Raw genomic sequence first — 15768 nt, 5'->3', positions numbered from 1 at the left:
CTTTTGCAAGCCACTGTATAGCTGGCAATCACCATGGCCACAGAGCATACAGCACCATGGTAATCAGAGATCAGAGCAGTGAGCTGCTGGCAAACACCATGACTACAGAGTATACAGCACCATGGTAGCAGCAGTCAGAGAACAGAGCAGTGAGCTGGCAAACACCATGACTACAGAGTATACAGCACCATGGTAGCAGCAGTCAGAGAACAGAGCAGTGAACTGGCAATCACCATGACTACAGAGTATACAGCATCATGGTAGGATCAGTCAGAGATCAGAGGTCACTCACCTGTGCAGCACGCCATATCAGTATAATACTGATAGCCAGAGGGGCAGCAGTCATTAGTCTGTAATGGGCACCCTGTTGTAGGAATGCAGGAGGTTATAGAATCTGCACAGATACATCCGATACCAGCAACACAGGTTCCGGCACAGTCTGCAGCCTCACAGATCACGCCAGTTCCATCTGCAGAGAACAACCAAGACAAGAGATCAGCGGGTGAGGTGAGGGCAGGGCTGTTATCTGGGCACATAACAACAAACTAATAGATTGCTTATGCTGTTATTATTTTATAGAAGCATCATCTTCCATTGTGCTGTACATTTCTGCATCTGCAATTGGAATTTGAAAATCTGTAGAAGGAATTCTGCCGAAATCCGATTTACCGCAACTTGGTAATTTTAGGCCAATCACAGAACTCGGAAGCATTGGACCAATCAGAATGCAGCATTTTTCAGCAAAAATCAGATTACCGCTGTAATTTCAAACCAATCACAAGACTGATTTTTTTGTTTTTTTGTTTTATTTTGTTTTTTATTTTATTTGTTATATTTTTTTTAATTCTCTGATCGGCTGTCCCTCCTCTCCTTGAAAAAGGGGGGTAACACCCACGATACTAGTGAGGTCGTTTGAGGGGGTTCTCCGTCCCTTCCTACTGCATTACCGACACCTGTACCACCACCTACTTACCTGGGATAAGTATCTCAGCACTTTTTCATTATTGCACTGGACACTTCCTATCTATTGGCTGCTCCGATGTCTATAGGCAGCGTTCTTTCTTATGATTGTCTCAATGTATGCATCATTTAGATTTTTGCATTGGCAGCTCAAATGGAAATGGTACAAGATGGGACAGCATTGAGAGAGCTAACCCATAGACTCACCAAGAGTTGTCTGTGACTGAATGGATAGCTATATATATATTTAAAATCAGTTGTATGTTTGTGTGTGTGTGTGTGCGTGTGTATGTGCCGCGATCACTCGAAAACGGCTTGACCGATTTGAACGAAACTTGGTACACAGATCCGTTACTACCTGGGATGATATGTTCTGGGGGTCTCGCGCCCCCCCTGCACATGTGGGCGGAGCTACAAACAGCCAATCAGATTTCACCCATTCATGTCAATGGAAAAAATGGAAAAGGCTGCCATTCTCACAGTAATTGAGCCAGAGTCCCCACACTTGGCACAGTTGGACACTTGGTGACCGAGGTTACAAATCCAGGAAAAGTGGGCGGAGCATAAAACAGCCAATCAAATTTAAGCCGTTCATTTTCACTGTGAAAATGAAAACTGCAGCCATTCTTAGACTGTTAATCGCAGGGTTCTCAAACTTGCCACACTTGGTCACTGGGTGAATGGGATTAACATTCAAGAAAGTGGGTGGAGCCTACAAAAGCCAATCAAAATTCACCTATTGATTTTCAAGGGGAATATTTAAACTGCTGCCATTCTTACACTGTTAATGCCAAAAGCTTCAAACTTGCTACAGTCATTCATCATATCATGTGGATAGTTGTGAGCCTGGTCCTGTAACCGGTCATGTGGATAGTTGTGAGCCTGGTCCTGTAACCGGTCATGTGGATAGTTGTGAGCCTGGTCCAGTAACTGGTCATGTGGATAGTTGTGAGCCTGGTCCAGTAACTGGTCATGTGGATAGTTGTGAGCCTGGTCCTGTAACTGGTCATGTGGATAGTTGTGAGCCTGGTCCTGTAACTGGTCATGTGATTAGTTGTGAGCCTGGTCCTGTAACTGGTCATGTGGATAGTTGTGAGCCTGGTCCTGTAACCGGTCATGTGGATAGTTGTGAGCCTGGTCCTGTAACTGGTCATGTGATTAGTTGTGAGCCTGGTCCTGTAGCTGGTCATGTGGATAGTTGTGAGCCTGGTCCTGTAGCTGGTCATGTGGATAGTTGTGAGCCTGGTCCTGTAGCTGGTCATGTGGATAGTTGTGAGCCTGGTCCTGTAACTGGTCATGTGGATAGTTGTGAGCCTGGTCCTGTAACTGGTCATGTGATTAGTTGTGAGCCTGGTCCAGTAACTGGTCATGTGGATAGTTGTGAGCCTGGTCCTGTAGCTGGTCATGTGGATAGTTGTGAGCCTGGTCCTGTAGCTGGTCATGTGATTAGTTGTGAGCCTGGTCCTGTAGCTGGTCATGTGGATAGTTGTGAGCCTGGTCCTGTAGCTGGTCATGTGGATAGTTGTGAGCCTGGTCCAGTAACTGGTCATGTGGATAGTTGTGAGCCTGGTCCAGTAACTGGTCATGTGGATAGTTGTGAGCCTGGTCCTGTAACCGGTCATGTGGATAGTTGTGAGCCTGGTCCTGTAGCTGGTCATGTGATTAGTTGTGAGCCTGGTCCAGTAACTGGTCATGTGGATAGTTGTGAGCCTGGTCCTGTAGCTGGTCATGTGATTAGTTGTGAGCCTGGTCCTGTAGCTGGTCATGTGATTAGTTGTGAGCCTGGTCCAGTAACTGGTCATGTGGATAGTTGTGAGCCTGGTCCTGTAGCTGGTCATGTGGATAGTTGTGAGCCTGGTCCTGTAACTGGTCATGTGGATAGTTGTGAGCCTGGTCCTGTAACTGGTCATGTGATTAGTTGTGAGCCTGGTCCAGTAACTGGTCATGTGGATAGTTGTGAGCCTGGTCCTGTAGCTGGTCATGTGGATAGTTGTGAGCCTGGTCCTGTAGCTGGTCATGTGATTAGTTGTGAGCCTGGTCCTGTAGCTGGTCATGTGGATAGTTGTGAGCCTGGTCCTGTAGCTGGTCATGTGGATAGTTGTGAGCCTGGTCCAGTAACTGGTCATGTGGATAGTTGTTAGCCTGGTCCTGTAGCTGGTCATGTGATTAGTTGTGAGCATGGTCATATAGCTGGTTTGTGGCTGGTCATGTGGCTAGTTGTGAGCCTGGTCCAGTAACTGGTCATGTGGATAGTTGTGAGCCTGGTCCTGTAACCGGTCATGTTGATAGTTGTGAGCCTGGTCCTGTAGCTGGTCATGTGGATAGTTGTGAGCCTGGTCCTGTAGCTGGTCATGAGGATAGTTGTGAGCCTGGTCCAGTAACTGGTCATGTGGATAGTTGTGAGCCTGGTCCAGTAACTGGTCATGTGATTAGTTGTGAGCCTGGTCCAGTAACTGGTCATGTGGATAGTTGTGAGCCTGGTCCAGTAACTGGTCATGTGGATAGTTGTGAGCCTGGTCCTGTAACTGGTCATGTGGATAGTTGTGAGCCTGGTCCAGTAACTGGTCATGTGGATAGTTGTGAGCCTGGTCCTGTAACTGGTCATGTGGATAGTTGTGAGCCTTGTCCTGTAGCTGGTCATGTGATTAGTTGTGAGCCTGGTCCAGTAACTGGTCATGTGGATAGTTGTGAGCCTGGTCCTGTAACTGGTCATGTGGATAGTTGTGAGCCTGGTCCAGTAACTGGTCATGTGGATAGTTGTGAGCCTGGTCCTGTAACCGGTCATGTGGATAGTTGTGAGCCTGGTCCTGTAGCTGGTCATGTGGCTAGTTGTGAGCCTGGTCCTGTAACTGGTCATGTGGATAGTTGTGAGCCTGGTCCTGTAGCTGGTCATGTGGATAGTTGTGAGCCTGGTCCTGTAGTTGGTCATGTGATTAGTTGTGAGCCTGGTCCTGTAACCGGTCATGTGGATAGTTGTGAGCCTGGTCCAGTAACTGGTCATGTGGATAGTTGTGAGCCTGGTCCAGTAACTGGTCATGTGGCTAGTTGTGAGCCTGGTCCTGTAACCGGTCATGTGGATAGTTGTGATCCTGGTCCAGTAACTGGTCATGTGGATAGTTGTGAGCCTGGTCCAGTAACTGGTCATGTGGATAGTTGTGAGCCTGGTCCTGTAACTGGTCAAGTGGATAGTTGTGAGCCTGGTCCAGTAACTGGTCATGTGGATAGTTGTGAGCCTGGTCCAGTAACTGGTCATGTGGATAGTTGTGAGCCTGGTCCAGTAACTGGTCATGTGGATAGTTGTGAGCCTGGTCCAGTAACTGATCATGTGGATAGTTGTGAGCCTGGTCCAGTAACTGGTCATGTGGATAGTTGTGAGCCTGGTCCTGTAACCGGTCATGTGGATAGTTGTGAGCCTGGTCCTGTAGCTGGTCATGTGATTAGTTGTGAGCCTGATCCTGTAGCTGGTCATGTGATTAGTTGTGATCCTGGTCCAGTAACTGGTCATGTGGATAGTTGTGAGCCTGGTCCTGTAGCTGGTCATGTGGATAGTTGTGAGCCTGGTCCTGTAACTGGTCTTGTGGATAGTTGTGACCCTGGTCCTGTAGCTGGTCATGTGATTAGTTGTGAGCCTGGTCCAGTAACTGGTCATGTGGATAGTTGTGAGCCTGGTCCTGTAGCTGGTCATGTGGATAGTTGTGAGCCTGGTCCTGTAGCTGGTCATGTGATTAGTTGTGAGCCTGGTCCAGTAACTGGTCATGTGGATAGTTGTGAGCCTGGTCCTGTAGCTGGTCATGTGATTAGTTGTGAGCATGGTCATATAGCTGGTTTGTGGCTGGTCATGTGGCTAGTTGTGAGCCTGGTCCTGTAACTGGTCATGTGGATAGTTGTGAGCCTGGTCCTGTAGCTGGTCATGTGGATAGTTGTGAGCCTGGTCCTGTAGCTGGTCATGTGATTAGTTGTGAGCCTGGTCCAGTAACCGGTCATGTGGATAGTTGTGAGCCTGGTCCTGTAGCTGGTCATGTGATTAGTTGTGAGCCTGGTCCAGTAACTGGTCATGTGGATAGTTGTGAGCCTGGTCCTGTAGCTGGTCATGTGGATAGTTGTGAGCCTGGTCCAGTAACTGCTCATGTGGATAGTTGTGAGCCTGGTCCTGTAACTGGTTATGTGGATAGTTGTGAGCCTGGTCCTGTAGCTGGTCATGTGGATAGTTGTGAGCCTGGTCCTGTAGCTGGTCATGTGATTAGTTGTGAGCCTGGTCCAGTAACTGGTCATGTGGATAGTTGTGAGCCTGGTCCTGTAGCTGGTCATGTGATTAGTTGTGAGCATGGTCGTATAGCTGGTTTGTGGCTGGTCATGTGGCTAGTTGTGAGGCTAGCCTTAAGCCTGGTTGTGTAGCTGGTTCTGTAGCTGGTTGTGTAGCTAGCTATGAGCCTGGTTGTGTAGCTGGCTGTGTGGCTGGTTGTGAGCCTGCTCATTTAGCTGGTCCTCTGGCTACTTGTGAGCCTGGTTGTGTAGCTGGTTCTGTGACTGGTTGTGTGGCTAGCTGTGAGTCTGGTTGTGTAGCTGGTTATCTGGCTGGTTGTGATCAAGCCCTGGGTAACACAGAATCAGTGTGTGTCCCACCCCCAGCCCTCCCACCGCCTAAGACCCTGGCCTTCCCACAAATCCAGCCCTGTGTAACACAGAATCAGTGTGTCCTCCCCCAGCCTTCCCACCGCCTAAGACCCTGGCCTTTCCACAAATCCTGCCCTGTGCAACACCGAATCAGTGTGTGTCCCACCCCCAGCCTTCCCACGGCCTAAGACCCTGGCCTTCCCACAAATCCAGCCCTGTGTAACACTGAATCAGTGTGTGTCCCACCCCCAGCCCTCCCACCGCCTAAGACCCTGGCCTTCCCACAAATCCAGCCCTGTGTAACACAGAATTAGTGTGTCCTCCCCCAGCCTTCCCACCGCCTAAGACCCTGGCCTTTCCACAAATCCTGCCCTGTGTAACACCGAATCAGTGTGTGTCCCACCCCCAGCCTTCCCACGGCCTAAGACCCTGGCCTTCCCACAAATCCAGCCCTGTGTAACACCGAATCAGTGTGTGTCCCACCCCCAGCCTTCCCACCGCCTAAGACCCTGGCCTTCCCACAAATCCTGCCCTGTGTAACACCGAATCAGTGTGTGTCCCACCCCCAGCCTTCCCACGGCCTAAGACCCTGGCCTTCCCACAAATCCAGCCCTGTGTAACACTGAATCAGTGTGTGTCCCACCCCCAGCCTTCCCACCGCCCAAGACCCTGGCCTTCCCAAAAATCCAGCCCTGTGTAACACAGAATCAGTGTGTCCCACCCCCAGCCTTCCCACCGCCTAAGACCCTGGCCTTCCCACAAATCCAGCCCTGTGTAACACCGAATCAGTGTGTGTCCCACCCCCAGCCTTCCCACTGCCTAAGACCCTGGCCTTCCCACAAATCCTGCCCTGTGTAACACAGAATCAGTGTGTGTCCCACCCCCAGCCTTCCCACGGCCTAAGACCCTGGCCTTCCCACAAATCCAGCCCTGTGTAACACTGAATCAGTGTGTGTCCCACCCCCAGCCTTCCCACCGCCCAAGACCCTGGCCTTCCCAAAAATCCAGCCCTGTGTAACACCGAATCAGTGTGTGTCCCACCCCCAGCCTTCCCACCGCCTAGGACCCTGGCCTTCCCACAAATCCAGCCCTGTGTAACACAGAATCAGTGTGTCCTCCCCCAGCCTTCCTACCACCTAAGTCCCTGGCCTTCCCACAAATCCAGCCCTGTGTAACACAGAATCAGTGTGTGTCCCACCCCCAGCCTTCCCACCGCCTAAGTCCCTGGCCTTCCCACAAATCCAGCCCTGTGTAACACCGAATCAGTGTGTGTCCCACCCCCAGCCTTCCCACCGCCTAAGTCCCTGGCCTTCCCACAAATCCTGCCCTGTGTAACACCGAATCAGTGTGTGTCCCACCCCCAGCCTTCCCACCGCCTAAGTCCCTGGCCTTCCCACAAATCCAGCCCTGTGTGACACAGAAACAGTGTGTCCTCCCCCAGCCTTCCCACCGCCTAAGACCCTGGCCTTCCCACAAATCCAGCCCTGTGTAACACCGAATCAGTGTGTGTCCCACCCCCAGCCTTCCCACCACCTAAGACCCTGGCCTTCCCACAAATCCAGCCCTGTGTGACACAGAAACAGTGTGTGTCCCACCCCCAGCCTTCCCACCGCCTAAGACCCTGGCCTTCCCACAAATCCAGCCCTGTGTGACACAGAATCAGTGTGTCCTCCCCCAGCCTTCCCACCACCTAAGTCCCTGGCCTTCCCACAAATCCAGCCCTGTGTAACACAGAATCAGTGTGTCCTCCCCCAGCCTTCCCACCGCCTAAGCCCCTGGCCTTCCCACAAATCCAGCCCTGTGTAACACAGAATCAGTGTGTGTCCCAACCCCAGCCTTCCCACTGCCTAAGTCCCTGGCCTTCCCACAAATCCAGCCCTGTGTAACACCGAATCAGTGTGTCCTCCCCCAGCCTTCCCACCGCCTAAGACCCTGGCCTTCCCACAAATCCTGCCCTGTGTAACACCGAATCAGTGTGTGTCCCACCCCCAGCCTTCCCACCGCCTAAGTCCCTGGCCTTCCCACAAATCCAGCCCTGTGTAACACAGAATCAGTGTGTCCTCCCCCAGCCTTCCCACCGCCTAAGACCCTGGCCTTCCCACAAATCCAGCCCTGTGTAACACTGAATCAGTGTGTGTCCCACCCCCAGCCTTCCCACCGCCCAAGACCCTGGCCTTCCCAAAAATCCAGCCCTGTGTAACACAGAATCAGTGTGTCCCACCCCCAGCCTTCCCACCGTCTAAGACCCTGGCCTTCCCACAAATCCAGCCCTGTGTAACACAGAATCAGTGTGTGTCCCACCCCCAGCCTTCCCACCGCCTAAGACCCTGGCCTTCCCACAAATCCTGCCCTGTGTAACACCGAATCAGTGTGTGTCCCACCCCCAGCCTTCCCACCGCATAAGACCCTGGCCTTCCCACAAATCCTGCCCTGTGTAACACAGAATCAGTGTGTGTCCCACCCCCAGCCTTCCCACGGCCTAAGACCCTGGCCTTCCCACAAATCCAGCCCTGTGTAACACTGAATCAGTGTGTGTCCCACCCCCAGCCTTCCCACCGCCCAAGACCCTGGCCTTCCCAAAAATCCAGCCCTGTGTAACACAGAATCAGTGTGTCCCACCCCCAGCCTTCCCACCGCCTAAGACCCTGGCCTTCCCACAAATCCTGCCCTGTGTAACACAGAATCAGTGTGTGTCCCACCCCCAGCCTTCCCACCGCCTAAGACCCTGGCCTTCCCACAAATCCTGCCCTGTGTAACACAGAATCAGTGTGTCCTCCCCCAGCCTTCCCACCGCCTAAGTCCCTGGCCTTCCCACAAATCCAGCCCTGTGTAACACAGAATCAGTGTGTCCTCCCCCAGCCTTCCCACCGCCTAAGACCCTGGCCTTCCCACAAATCCAGCCCTGTGTAACACAGAATCAGTGTGTGTCCCACCCCCAGCCTTCCCACCACCTAAGTCCCTGGCCTTCCCACAAATCCAGCCCTGTGTAACACAGAATCAGTGTGTGTCCCACCCCCAGCCTTCCCACCGCCTAGGACCCTGGCCTTCTCACAAATCCAGCCCTGTGTGACACAGAAACAGTGTGTCCTCCCCCAGCCTTCCAGCCGCCTAAGTCCCTGGCCTTCCCACAAATCCTGCCCTGTGTAACACAGAATCAGTGTGTGTCCCACCCCCAGCCTTCCCACGGCCTAAGACCCTGGCCTTCCCACAAATCCCGCCCTGTGTAACACAGAATCAGTGTGTGTCCTGCCCCAGCCTTCCCACCGCCTAAGTCCCTGGCCTTCCCACAAATCCAGCTCTGTGTAACACCGAATCAGTGTGTGTCCCACCCCCAGCCTTCCCACTGCCTAAGACCCTGGCCTTCCCACAAATCCTGCCCTGTGTAACACAGAATCAGTGTGTGTCCCACCCCCAGCCTTCCCACGGCCTAAGACCCTGGCCTTCCCACAAATCCAGCCCTGTGTAACACTGAATCAGTGTGTGTCCCACCCCCAGCCTTCCCACCGCCCAAGACCCTGGCCTTCCCAAAAATCCAGCCCTGTGTAACACAGAATCAGTGTGTCCCACCCCCAGCCTTCCCACCGCCTAAGACCCTGGCCTTCCCACAAATCCTGCCCTGTGTAACACCGAATCAGTGTGTGTCCCACCCCCAGCCTTCCCACCGCCTAAGACCCTGGCCTTCCCACAAATCCCGCCCTGTGTAACACAGAATCAGTGTGTCCTCCCCCAGCCTTCCCACCGCCTAAGACCCTGGCCTTCCGACAAATCCAGCCCTGTGTAACACAGAATCAGTGTGTCCTCCCCCAGCCTTCCCACCGCCTAAGACCCTGGCCTTCCCACAAATCCAGCCCTGTGTAACACAGAATCAGTGTGTGTCCCACCCCCAGCCTTCCCACCACCTAAGTCCCTGGCCTTCCCACAAATCCAGCCCTGTGTAACACCGAATCAGTGTGTCCCACCCCCAGCCTTCCCACCGTCTAAGTCCCTGGCCTTCCCACAAATCCAGCCCTGTGTAACACAGAATCAGTGTGTCCCACCCCCAGCCTTCCCACCGCCTAAGTCCCTGGCCTTCCCACAAATCCAGCCCTGTGTAACACAGAATCAGTGTGTGTCCCACCCCCAGCCTTCCCACCGTCTAAGTCCCTGGCCTTCCCACAAATCCAGCCCTGTGTAACACAGAATCAGTGTGTGTCCCACCCCCAGCCTTCCCACTGCCTAAGACCCTGGCCTTCCCACAAATCCAGCCCTGTGTAACACCCAATCAGTGTGTGTCCCACCCCCAGCCTTCCCACCACCTAAGACCCTGGCCTTCCCACAAATCCAGCCCTGTGTAACACAGAATCAGTGTGTCCCACCCCCAGCCTTCCCACCGCCTAAGACCCTGGCCTTCCCACAAATCCAGCTCTGTGTAACACCGAATCAGTGTGTGTCCCACCCCCAGCCTTCCCACTGCCTAAGACCCTGGCCTTCCCACAAATCCTGCCCTGTGTAACACAGAATCAGTGTGTGTCCCACCCCCAGCCTTCCCAACACCTAAGACCCTGGCCTTCCCACAAATCCAGTCCTGTGTAACACTGAATCAGTGTGTCTGCCCCCAGCCTTCCTACCACCTAAGACCCTGGCCTTCCCACAAATCCAGCCCTGTGTAACACCGAATCAGTGTGTGTCCCACCCCCAGCCTTCCCACCGCCTAGGACCCTGGCCTTCCCACAAATCCAGCCCTGTGTAACACAGAATCAGTGTGTGTCCACCCCCAGCCTTCCCACCGCCTAATACCCTGGCCTTCCCACAACTCCAGCCCTGTGTAACACCGAATCAGTGTGTGTCCCTCCCCCAGCCTTCCCACCGCCTAGGACCCTGGCCTTCCCACAAATCCAGCCCTGTGTAACACAGAATCAGTGTGTCCTCCCCCAGCCTTCCCACCGCCTAAGTCCCTGGCCTTCCCACAAATCCAGCCCTGTGTAACACAGAATCAGTGTGTCCCACCCCCAGCCTTCCCACCGCATAAGACCCTGGCCTTCCCACAAATCCAGCCCTGTGTAACACCGAATCAGTGTGTCCTCCCCCAGCCTTCCCACCGCCTAAGTCCCTGGCCTTCCCACAAATCCTGCCCTGTGTAACACCGAATCAGTGTGTGTCCCACCCCCAGCCTTCCCACCGCATAAGACCCTGGCCTTCCCACAAATCCTGCCCTGTGTAACACAGAATCAGTGTGTGTCCCACCCCCAGCCTTCCCACGGCCTAAGACCCTGGCCTTCCCACAAATCCAGCCCTGTGTAACACTGAATCAGTGTGTGTCCCACCCCCAGCCTTCCCACCGCCCAAGACCCTGGCCTTCCCAAAAATCCAGCCCTGTGTAACACAGAATCAGTGTGTCCCACCCCCAGCCTTCCCACCGCCTAAGACCCTGGCCTTCCCACAAATCCTGCCCTGTGTAACACAGAATCAGTGTGTGTCCCACCCCCAGCCTTCCCACCGCCTAAGACCCTGGCCTTCCCACAAATCCTGCCCTGTGTAACACAGAATCAGTGTGTCCTCCCCCAGCCTTCCCACCGCCTAAGTCCCTGGCCTTCCCACAAATCCAGCCCTGTGTAACACAGAATCAGTGTGTCCTCCCCCAGCCTTCCCACCGCCTAAGACCCTGGCCTTCCCACAAATCCAGCCCTGTGTAACACAGAATCAGTGTGTGTCCCACCCCCAGCCTTCCCACCACCTAAGTCCCTGGCCTTCCCACAAATCCAGCCCTGTGTAACACAGAATCAGTGTGTGTCCCACCCCCAGCCTTCCCACCGCCTAGGACCCTGGCCTTCTCACAAATCCAGCCCTGTGTGACACAGAAACAGTGTGTCCTCCCCCAGCCTTCCCACCGCCTAAGTCCCTGGCCTTCCCACAAATCCTGCCCTGTGTAACACAGAATCAGTGTGTGTCCCACCCCCAGCCTTCCCACGGCCTAAGACCCTGGCCTTCCCACAAATCCCGCCCTGTGTAACACAGAATCAGTGTGTGTCCTGCCCCAGCCTTCCCACCGCCTAAGTCCCTGGCCTTCCCACAAATCCAGCTCTGTGTAACACCGAATCAGTGTGTGTCCCACCCCCAGCCTTCCCACTGCCTAAGACCGTGGCCTTCCCACAAATCCTGCCCTGTGTAACACAGAATCAGTGTGTGTCCCACCCCCAGCCTTCCCACGGCCTAAGACCCTGGCCTTCCCACAAATCCAGCCCTGTGTAACACTGAATCAGTGTGTGTCCCACCCCCAGCCTTCCCACCGCCCAAGACCCTGGCCTTCCCAAAAATCCAGCCCTGTGTAACACAGAATCAGTGTGTCCCACCCCCAGCCTTCCCACCGCCTAAGACCCTGGCCTTCCCACAAATCCTGCCCTGTGTAACACCGAATCAGTGTGTGTCCCACCCCCAGCCTTCCCACCGCCTAAGACCCTGGCCTTCCCACAAATCCCGCCCTGTGTAACACAGAATCAGTGTGTCCTCCCCCAGCCTTCCCACCGCCTAAGACCCTGGCCTTCCGACAAATCCAGCCCTGTGTAACACAGAATCAGTGTGTCCTCCCCCAGCCTTCCCACCGCCTAAGACCCTGGCCTTCCCACAAATCCAGCCCTGTGTAACACAGAATCAGTGTGTGTCCCACCCCCAGCCTTCCCACCACCTAAGTCCCTGGCCTTCCCACAAATCCAGCCCTGTGTAACACCGAATCAGTGTGTCCCACCCCCAGCCTTCCCACCGTCTAAGTCCCTGGCCTTCCCACAAATCCAGCCCTGTGTAACACAGAATCAGTGTGTCCCACCCCCAGCCTTCCCACCGCCTAAGTCCCTGGCCTTCCCACAAATCCAGCCCTGTGTAACACAGAATCAGTGTGTGTCCCACCCCCAGCCTTCCCACCGTCTAAGTCCCTGGCCTTCCCACAAATCCAGCCCTGTGTAACACAGAATCAGTGTGTGTCCCACCCCCAGCCTTCCCACTGCCTAAGACCCTGGCCTTCCCACAAATCCAGCCCTGTGTAACACCCAATCAGTGTGTGTCCCACCCCCAGCCTTCCCACCACCTAAGACCCTGGCCTTCCCACAAATCCAGCCCTGTGTAACACAGAATCAGTGTGTCCCACCCCCAGCCTTCCCACCGCCTAAGACCCTGGCCTTCCCACAAATCCAGCTCTGTGTAACACCGAATCAGTGTGTGTCCCACCCCCAGCCTTCCCACTGCCTAAGACCCTGGCCTTCCCACAAATCCTGCCCTGTGTAACACAGAATCAGTGTGTGTCCCACCCCCAGCCTTCCCAACACCTAAGACCCTGGCCTTCCCACAAATCCAGTCCTGTGTAACACTGAATCAGTGTGTCTGCCCCCAGCCTTCCTACCACCTAAGACCCTGGCCTTCCCACAAATCCAGCCCTGTGTAACACCGAATCAGTGTGTGTCCCACCCCCAGCCTTCCCACCGCCTAGGACCCTGGCCTTCCCACAAATCCAGCCCTGTGTAACACAGAATCAGTGTGTGTCCACCCCCAGCCTTCCCACCGCCTAATACCCTGGCCTTCCCACAACTCCAGCCCTGTGTAACACCGAATCAGTGTGTGTCCCTCCCCCAGCCTTCCCACCGCCTAGGACCCTGGCCTTCCCACAAATCCAGCCCTGTGTAACACAGAATCAGTGTGTCCTCCCCCAGCCTTCCCACCGCCTAAGTCCCTGGCCTTCCCACAAATCCAGCCCTGTGTAACACAGAATCAGTGTGTCCCACCCCCAGCCTTCCCACCGCATAAGACCCTGGCCTTCCCACAAATCCAGCCCTGTGTAACACCGAATCAGTGTGTCCTCCCCCAGCCTTCCCACCGCCTAAGTCCCTGGCCTTCCCACAAATCCAGCTCTGTGTAACACCGAATCAGTGTGTGTCCCACCCCCAGCCTTCCCACTGCCTAAGACCCTGGCCTTCCCACAAATCCTGCCCTGTGTAACACAGAATCAGTGTGTGTCCCACCCCCAGCCTTCCCACGGCCTAAGACCCTGGCCTTCCCACAAATCCAGCCCTGTGTAACACTGAATCAGTGTGTGTCCCACCCCCAGCCTTCCCACCGCCCAAGACCCTGGCCTTCCCAAAAATCCAGCCCTGTGTAACACAGAATCAGTGTGTCCCACCCCCAGCCTTCCCACCGCCCAAGACCCTGGCCTTCCCACAAATCCTGCCCTGTGTAACACCGAATCAGTGTGTGTCCCACCCCCAGCCTTCCCACCGCCTAAGACCCTGGCCTTCCCACAAATCCAGCCCTGTGTAACACAGAATCAGTGTGTCCTCCCCCAGCCTTCCCACCGCCTAAGACCCTGGCCTTCCCACAAATCCAGCCCTGTGTAACACAGAATCAGTGTGTCCTCCCCCAGCCTTCCCACCGCCTAAGTCCCTGGCCTTCCCACAAATCCTGCCCTGTGTAACACCGAATCAGTGTGTGTCCCACCCCCAGCCTTCCCACCGCCTAATACCCTGGCCTTCCCACAAATCCAGCCCTGTGTAACACAGAATCAGTGTGTGTCCCACCCCCAGCCTTCCCACCGCCTAAGACCCTGGCCTTCCCACAAATCCTGCCCTGTGTAACACAGAATCAGTGTGTCCTCCCCCAGCCTTCCCACCACCTAAGACCCTGGCCTTCCCACAAATCCAGCCCTGTGTAACACAGAATCAGTGTGTGTCCCACCCCCAGCCTTCCCACCGCCTAAGTCCCTGGCCTTCCCACAAATCCAGCCCTGTGTAACACAGAATCAGTGTGTGTCCCACCCCCAGCCTTCCCACCGTCTAAGTCCCTGGCCTTCCCACAAATCCAGCCCTGTGTAACACCGAATCAGTGTGTGTCCCACCCCCAGCCTTCCCACTGCCTAAGTCCCTGGCCTTCCCACAAATCCAGCCCTGTGTAACACAGAATCAGTGTGTGTCCCACCCCCAGCCTTCCCACTGCCTAAGTCCTTGGCCTTCCCACAAATCCAGCCCTGTGTAACACAGAATCAGTGTGTGTCCTACCCCCAGCCTTCCCACCGTCTAAGTCCCTGGCCTTCCCACAAATCCAGCCCTGTGTAACACAGAATCAGTGTGTGTCCCACCCCCAGCCCTCCCACCGCCTAAGTCCCTGGCCTTCCCACAAATCCAGCCCTGTGTAACACAGAATCAATGTGATGGCTCCACTGTATTTAAGTTAGATGTGTACTTACTGTAACACGCAACATCTGAAAGAGAAACAGAATAATATAGATTAATACTTGCAGGGGAAGCTGAATCCAGGACTTCTAATCGTTACAGATATACAGATTTATTCACTGAATATTTCACAAACTGTCCTTCAATCCACTTTGTGCAAATACTAAACAATCTGCCCAAGGAGGAGGTCAGTAAAGGATAATAAACAGCTATTACTGGCCCTGATATCCATCCTCTCGGCCTCCCTGCACTATCTGCACTCACACTGAACAGTATGATAGAACATCATATCAGTAACTTTTACCAGTATTTTACTATCATTACCGCTATTGTCACCGGAACTCTCCTATCTATGCCTGGAGTACCCAAACTTTTCATGCCAAGGGCCATGTCTTCATTCTTTAGAGTGTTAGGGGGCCAAATGGGCGAAATTTAAACACAATTTTTGCTGATTGCCATTAGAATGTTGGAGGTTAATAGCAAATCCCCCTACATGATATCGTTACCAGATTGCTACATATCTTAAGGGGAATAGTGGCCAGTGCTGCTCGGATACCACTTCTCACTATTTGGATCTAATTCGGATCTGAATACCCAGATACAGTGGCGTAGCTTAGGAGCTTTGGGCCCCGATGCAAGTTTTACATGGGGCCCCCCAAAGCACTCTATACATAACAATTGATACAGCGCGCCAAAACTTGCCAATGGCAACTACAGTGTCAGTGGTGCAAGAAGAGGATAGGGAACAGTTTGTTAATGATTACCCCCAAGCACTCTATACATAGCAATCCCTGCCAATGTCAACTACAGTGTCAGAGGTGCAAGAAGGGGATGGGGAGCAGCTTGTTACTGATTACCCCCAAGCACTCTATACATAGCAATCCCTGCCAATGGCAACTACAGTGTCAGAGGTGCAAGAAGGGGATGGGGAGCAGCTTGTTACTGATTACCTCCAAGCACTCTATACATAGCAATCCCTGCCAATGGCAACTACAGTGTCAGAGGA

The 15768-nt window shown here is 54.0% G+C and overlaps 1 protein-coding gene across 1 annotated transcript in view; it reads right to left on the bottom strand.

The window, feature by feature from the left end:
* Window positions 1–15768, bottom strand: part of LOC137560811 (uncharacterized) — a 146460-nt gene that overhangs the window by 66908 nt on the left and 63784 nt on the right. Inside the window, exons 12-13 of the mRNA XM_068271946.1 lie at window positions 14777–14791; window positions 293–469 (exon numbers count right to left, since the gene is read on the bottom strand). Coding sequence (XP_068128047.1) covers window positions 293–469; window positions 14777–14791 — 192 coding nt within the window. The remainder of the gene's footprint in view (window positions 1–292; window positions 470–14776; window positions 14792–15768) is intronic.

The sequence above is a fragment of the Hyperolius riggenbachi genome, chromosome 3 (genome assembly GCF_040937935.1).
Source record: "Hyperolius riggenbachi isolate aHypRig1 chromosome 3, aHypRig1.pri, whole genome shotgun sequence".
Taxonomy (NCBI): Eukaryota; Metazoa; Chordata; class Amphibia; order Anura; family Hyperoliidae; genus Hyperolius; species Hyperolius riggenbachi.
This window is presented reverse-complemented; position numbering and strand designations above follow the sequence as displayed.